Genomic DNA, 7,368 nt, shown 5'->3' on the forward strand with positions numbered 1-7,368 from the left:
GTGGTGAAGACAAAAGATGAGGGGAAGGGATTACAAAATAATCAATTACTACGGCCTTCTCCAGCCCAACCTGTATTAGACAATCATTACTTTCTGGTTTTGGATATTAGTTGGAGAATGCAGCCATGAGTTGTACCATACATGATGCGCTTGCGAACATAGTAAACAAAAAGGTGATGGTGAATATGTTTTGGATGATTGATGCACTAGTTGGCATTTTTGCTTATTACTGATCAGTACTCATTTTTTTTTTTTTTTCAAAACGATGTTAGTTATATATTGATCATCAACTGAACTTTACAATTGGAGCAAAAGCCCCTCCTTTCTATACAAAAAGTGCTTAACAGCACAGAGGATTGATCCATTCCTCATCATGTAAAATGGCTAAAGCATAGTCGCCAATTCTATTACTAACATGATTAATATTTTTAGTTATAACACAAAAGAAGCACACGTGAAACAGAGCTTTCAAGCTAAGAATATCACCGACTAGAGTATGCAGCTTGCTATTTGATGCACTTCTAGAATGCAGCTTGCTATTTGATGCACTTCTAGAATGGATTTGCTGAAGTAGTTGCTTGTTGCAGCTCTGTATGATGATTTTAGTCCAGTAATCGTACTGAGGGGAAGGGATTACACAGTCCAAAAGGATGCAATTACTACAAACCTTAAATAGCCAAAAAAAAAAAAAGGTACCTGATTTTAGTCCAGTAATCGTACACCCTTAAAATCTCTACGAGAGACAAACCAAAAAATAAGCCAGAGCTTGTGCATCATGTCATGTGGCCAAAAATACCATATACTAATACACATAAAAGTGTCATATGAGGAAACAAATCAGCAAAAGCCAGAAACTTTAGATGACATGAAAGAAAGATTAAAGCAAAATGAGCGGACCAAAGCTGGGCCTTGCTTGGATTGAAGGTTTTCGTCGGAAAATATTATCGTTTTCCGTGATCACATTTCCCTATCACCTTTTTCCCTCACATATATCAAATCGCTACAGTAATTTTTCCATGAAAAATGACGGAAAATGCAATCCAAACACAACCTTAATTTAGGAAAACTCAAACTCCCGTCCCTGTGACTGTGAGGGTCTAACCTTCAACAATAATTTACTAACTCTTTCTCTGCATAGTGATATAGGCAGTAGTCCCCCACTGAAAAACAAAATGTTGAGTAGGTAGGAAGGAACCCACCAGCCGTCACCCAGACGTCCGGCCGCCGCCACTACTACTAGTGGCACTGCTACTAGCTGGTACCGGTTAAGCAGGAGACCTACAAAAATACTTCCCAAAAAAAAAAAAAAAGAAACACTGAAAAAGAAAGTCAAATATGAAACATTTTTTATTTTCCAGGCTGATGCCAGGCCAGTCCAGTCTTGTCCCCCGGACATTCATTTTTCTATTATATTACTCCTAACTAACTCTGCATTGAGGAGGAGGAGTGGAGCAGCCAGTTCCAGTTAGTCTCCACCCACCATTTGACATCTTCCTCCCAGAGTTCCACGTACCAGTGAGCAGTACGGTATTTATTAATCCCCGAAAACAAGAAGAAGAAGAAGAAAAAGCCCACAATAACTAGAGCAGAGCAGGTATTAGCAGAAATGGGGTGTGGGAATTTGTTCTTCACACTAGTCGTCACTTTATCAGCTGCACTCATCACCTACAACATCCTCATTTCGGCCAATGCATCTCTCAACCAGCAATTCCCTGACCCTTCTCATAGTCAATCTTCTTCTTCTTCTTCTTCTGTATCAAGAAAAAATGGGCTCATCAGCAGCACCAAAATCATCTCGGTGGACCCTATCATCCAGATGCCTCACGACAAATATTTATCAGCTAACAACAACAACAACAACAAGAAGAAGAGGCTCTTCCACACCGCTGTTACATCTTCTGACTCCGTCTACAACACCTGGCAGTGCAGGATTATGTACTACTGGTTCAAGAAATTCAGGGATCAACCCGGCTCTGAGATGGGCGGCTTTACCAGGATCTTGCACTCCGGCAAATCCGACCCCTTCATGGATGAGATTCCTACTTTTGTTGCTCAGCCACTCCCTTCCGGAATGGATCAGGTTCTTCTTTCTGCATTTTCTTTTTGCAATTCTTTTTGACTCGTCTTTTGGTGGTTTCTAGTAGTAATTCTTACTTCTTATACGTATCTTGCTGAATTTTTATTTTTTTTTTGGGTGGGCTGTTTTCCTTTGGCTTCGTCTTATTAGAGTTTAAGGTTTGTGTTTATGACTCTAATTGGCAGCTGGAGTGTCGCGGAAGTAAATTTGTGTTTGGAGTTCTGATTAGAATTGTTTTAAAACCAGGGATATCCTACAAGGAGAGAATTGATTTGTAGAAAGTTCTGGTCTTTCCTAGTGTCAGAAAATAAATATTGGATAAGGGAATGGATCCTGTGGAAAATTCTTGATTTTAGCTCAGGCTTATATCAGAAAGTTAATAGCAAGATATTATCTCTTAATATTAAGATCCAGGTGATCTTTTCAGTTGACATTCCAAGCAATCTCTACCTCCTATTTAACTCAATTCACAAGCATTTCTTGGCTTCAATTCTAAGCCCTTCCAACAGCTGACCTGTCGTGGCACCTTAGGAAAAATAAGTCCTCTTGTAGCTGTTACATTGTTCCGTTGATTTCTCATATCCACAACCCATATCTCTGTGACTAATTAGATCCCCAAGAGCTCAAGGTGATTTTTCCCTTCTTTTGGCTTTACTTGTATCAATGTCTTAATTATGCATGCGGTCATCTAATCTTTAAAAATAAAAAAAAAAAATTTTGTTGAAGTTTTTCCAGATTTCCTAGCCAATTTATGATTTAAATGCGTAGTTCAGACTTTTAGCTGGAGCTATGGAGGTTTTAGGAGGTTCTTCCCCCTAACGTGTCATTTCATTGTGCAATTACAGGGGTATATAGTCCTCAACAGACCTTGGGCATTTGTGCAGTGGCTTCAGCAAGCTGACATTAAGGAAGAGTATGGGATTAGATATGCTTTCCTTTCATATTAATGAATTTAGATTGCTGTACATTTTTTTCTGCAATTCAAGAAGTTCCATTTTTTTTATGTGCGAATTTACCTTCTTATGCAGCTATATATTGATGGCAGAGCCAGATCATATCATTGTCAAACCAATTCCAAACTTATCCAGAGATGGCCTGGGAGCGGCATTCCCTTTTTTCTATATTGAACCTAAGAAATACGAGTCTCTACTTCGAAAATTCTTTCCTGATGAAAAAGGACCAATTACTAACATTGATCCAATTGGAAATTCCCCCGTCATAGTTGGGAAGGTGGGTACCTTTTCTCTTACTCATTCAAAAAATTTCCCCCTGTAATCTAATGTGTATGCTTCTAATGTTGAACAAATAATTCTAGGAAGCTCTACAAAAGATAGCTCCAACTTGGATGAACGTGTCCCTAGCAATGAAGAAGGATCCTGAAACAGATAAAGCTTTTGGTTGGGTTCTTGAGATGTAAGCCACGTAGACTGTACTGATTCCATTTCAAACTTTTCTTTTGCTTAGCTTTTTTATGTGTATGCAGGTATGCCTATGCTGTTTCCTCTGCATTACATGACGTCCATAACATTTTGTACAAGGAATTTATGATTCAGGTTGGCATTTTTTAGTTGTCACCCCATGTATTTCTTATGTTTTGAGAGGTTGAGTATGTAAAGCATACTCCTTTTTAGCAAATGATGATGTGGCTACGAGCTTCTGAAGGACGTTCTTATCTTCTCTTTTGCTGGTCATTCACAGTCAATTACTTGTTCTGGGAACATAGGAGAAAAGTACTTGTCGCAGAATTTTCTTGATCAGGGAAATTTGCATCCAATTCCCTACATAATATTAGATGTAGAGAATGGGTTCGAATTCTAGCATTTAAGACCCTGAATTCTTTAAGTTCAGAATTATTATCTGCAATTTGATGCTTTGTTTTCCTATTCCAGGACTTCTGCTTTTACCTTAACTTCTTGTGTCTGATAACATCTTTTCATATATGAAGAATTCCTTTTTTGAGTATCCTACTCTACTTATTCGCTTTTGAAAACTTTGGGTCAACTTTTAGGCAAATCATTTTTGTATTTCCCTTTCTCTTTTCAGGCTTTGTCTGCTGAACCATACCAAATTTCGAACACAAGCACGCATTGCCACAATTGAAACAGCCTAAGATGCTGGAATTGCTTTATGACACTTAAAAAAAAAAAAAATTTCACATTGGAAAGGGTTTTAAGAAGAGTTTTTCTATTTTTTCTTTTCTAATGACTATGCTTTTGTGCATATCAATTGCTGTATCCAGGAGAAACCTGTTAAGGTCATTCCTGATTATCACTTTTGGTGTTTTAAATGGATTTGGACTTGCCTGTATTGATCATCAAAGAGCAGCATCTAACACCTGATGTGTATACCAGACACACCATGAATTAGAAGTTTTGCAATAAGTCATGTATTGAATCATTTCTTTGGTTGTAACTCGTGACAGCCTCCATGGGACACAGAAATAGGCAAGGCATACATCATCCATTATACATATGGATGTGACTATGATCTAAAGGTAACTTGAAATTAAAAGATTTCTGTACATTTTTGGTGATCAATAGTCTATAAAGGTCATTTTCTCAGTTGACTGAAGCAGAACTATTTTGTTCTTCTTCATATTTTGGCGTCTTCAGGTTCTTATATTGGCATTGCTTATTTTGAATTGCAGGGTAAGTTGACATATGGTAAGATAGGAGAGTGGAGATTTGACAAAAGATCTTATGATAACAAATGGCCTCCAAGAAACCTTCCACTCCCTCCACCTGGTGTGCCAGATAGTGTGGTATGTTTTTCATCTCTGTGAATGCTCAATCTTGTCGTGTGGTCACAGTACTTTTGTGTGAAAAGTCTGACCTACCTTTTCGTTCTAATACCTCTTATTTAAACTAAGCACGAAAGAACATGCTTAGAGGGGAAAGGCGACTGCACCAGGCACAATACTGAAAGCAAAAAAGGTTGTCCTTTTAGGTAAATAACACTGACGAAAACCAACTAAATACTTAACTACAGTAGGTATAGTAGTGAATAATACCTTCATGATATGTCAAATACTTGGGACATGCTTCCTAGGAAGCTTTCCCTCTTAGATCATTTAAAATCCAGTAGACCATTCATAGCAATTTCTATAGTTCTGCAACACCTTGAAAACTTCAGACTGCAAACTGCAAAACCACACTCAGAAACCATTAAACTTCTTAACAATTTGTTCCTTGTCATTTATTCTTTTTGGTGGGGTTTGTCATAGATAAACATCTGCCAAGGATCCTTTTCTTAAAGCAGACAAAGTTACTAGATCTTGAGAAGTGACATTTTACTAGGCAGACAATGTCAGACCATTATGGCAATTCAAATCCTTGGATACCTAAACAATTGGGTTGGAGCGTCATGTTGTTGACTGTTATAGTTATCTAGACCAGTAATATTTATTGATCGTGCTGCAACTTTTTCCAATATCCAAGACTGAGCCTCTAAAGTGGGTCTTGGATTACAAGTAAACAGCCTTTACCTTCATGAGTTGAATGATTATGTTGTCATCTACAATTGCTCATGATTTGGCAGGTTACTCTGGTGAAAATGGTGAATGAAGCCACAGCTAACATTCCAAACTGGGGTTCCTAAGCTGTCAAAATGATCAAAGGTCTGGGCCAATGCAGACAGAGCTGTATAAAATTAACGTTAAAGGTACAGACGTTTATACTCCACAAAGAAAGCTACGGCAAGTTTTTGTATTTTCTTTTCTCTTCTGAGAGCCTAAAGTATTGTTGTAAGACTATGTTGCCAACCTTTTGGTTACTCCGGCTGTATATTATGCATCACCAGCTACTCACCGTATAATACATATGGAAATGAAACTGTCTCTTTTGTAAGATATGCAGATCCTATGGAAGCGCTCCCCTGATTTTTATTCGACATATTGTACAAGTCAACCCAAAAACATCATCAGCCTGCCAAATTGTAAATTTTCATTTCCTGTGGCTCTAATTTGAACTTCGGGAAAAGGGGTCTGCAAGGTTAGGGTGATCAATCTTGCACGTAATGGAGCTCTATTAGTTTTTGGTTGTGGCTGATTCTTGACCAACTAGTGGCAATATATGGAAGATGTTAGTCGATTGGCTAAAGAAAGAATCCAATTTATTACAGCTAAACAAATGACCAACAAGATAAAATCATTATACTGCAAATATATCTCTTGGAATATAATCAGGAAAATGTTTTCAAGCCTGGCGGGCAGAAGGGGGTCATGTTCTAACTCAATTTACTTGGAGGAGACTCGTTCAAGTTAGCAATCACTGCAAGAATTCATTGGGATGAACTATACACAAGCAACTAATACAAACCTTATCCGAATTGATATTTAAGGGCATCTTCAAAAGACGTAAAGATCAGGGCCAGATCACAGACATGTGCCCCCCCAACCCCCACAACAACCCAAAAAAAAAAAGAGCCTATTCTTTAGGTGCTGGCAATTTAGTACCAACAAAAGAAGCTGAAATAGTTTCGAATCTTTCCACGTTTCAGATCAGTCTTGGCTGTCTTGGGCAATAGCATGGACCCAGTATTGGCCTAAACAATTCTCTGCGGGGCTGGCCTTCTGAATTTGAAACATGAGATCGAGGATTCTATTATTCAGAGGTTCTTGACTAGAATCTCAAATTCCCGTGACAGTCATCTTGTGTATTACTCTCTCTGATATCTCCTCAACGGTGATCTCAGAAACAATCTTTTCAAAAATCTGACTTTTCAATTGTAATCTTTCTCATCAACGTTAATACTGATACTGAGGAAAAATAACAAGAGACCATGAGGCTGCCCAGATTCTTCTGGCAGAAATTAAACATTTGCTCATATTAGAAGGATTCCCCAATGGAAATGCTACCAAACCTCTCGAGTTGTTGCTCCTTGAGATTTGCCTTCTCAAGGCTGAGATCTTTCCTCAGGAGGAAGCAACTGAGCAAAAATGCCCCGATTTCCACGGAGCAGCAGCAGGATGATGACGATGACCGCCTATGAGCTACTGAACAATCTGATATTTCAACCATATAGCCCAGGATAAAGATCAAACATAAAACAGAATATTTGATGACCCAGAAACAGCACCTTTCATCTATCATTAACCAGTTCTTCCCCAGAAAAGATCTAGTTGGAAAAGATTGGGTAAGCAGCACTTCAATTTTCTTGTTGCTTCCAAATATATATAGTGCTTTTTAAGGCACTTGAGAGTCATCTTGTATTGCAATTACTGCATGATCATGCAAGTTTTCTGGGGAAAATTCAAAAACGAAGGGCTCCAAATATCACACATCATTTCTCAC

General features: G+C 38.3%; 1 protein-coding gene and 1 long non-coding RNA gene across 3 annotated transcripts; one reads left to right on the top strand and one right to left on the bottom strand.

The window, feature by feature from the left end:
* The first annotated feature begins 1,435 nt into the window (after window positions 1-1,435).
* On the top strand, window positions 1,436-5,924 carry LOC140003663 (hydroxyproline O-arabinosyltransferase 1-like). 2 transcript variants are annotated; one of them, XM_072061227.1, is made up of 8 exons: window positions 1,436-2,080; window positions 2,923-2,990; window positions 3,106-3,307; window positions 3,393-3,490; window positions 3,561-3,630; window positions 4,500-4,571; window positions 4,725-4,838; window positions 5,615-5,924. In XM_072061227.1, exons 1-8 carry the CDS (start codon window positions 1,607-1,609, stop codon window positions 5,672-5,674), a joined length of 1,158 nt encoding a protein of 385 aa, XP_071917328.1. In that variant the 5' UTR covers window positions 1,436-1,606; the 3' UTR covers window positions 5,675-5,924. The 2 variants fall into 2 exon arrangements, with proteins under 2 accessions (XP_071917328.1, XP_071917329.1); XM_072061228.1 differs by lacking the exon at window positions 4,500-4,571.
* A 721-nt stretch (window positions 5,925-6,645) lies between these two features.
* On the bottom strand, window positions 6,646-7,075 carry LOC140012862 (uncharacterized). Its single transcript, XR_011819829.1, has 2 exons — window positions 6,938-7,075; window positions 6,646-6,833 (listed from the first exon to the last, which is right to left on the bottom strand). It is a non-coding gene; the product is annotated as an uncharacterized lncRNA (long non-coding RNA).
* Between the last annotated feature and the right edge of the window lie 293 nt (window positions 7,076-7,368).

This window comes from Coffea arabica, chromosome 8e (assembly GCF_036785885.1).
Source record: "Coffea arabica cultivar ET-39 chromosome 8e, Coffea Arabica ET-39 HiFi, whole genome shotgun sequence".
Classification (NCBI taxonomy): domain Eukaryota; kingdom Viridiplantae; phylum Streptophyta; class Magnoliopsida; order Gentianales; family Rubiaceae; genus Coffea; species Coffea arabica.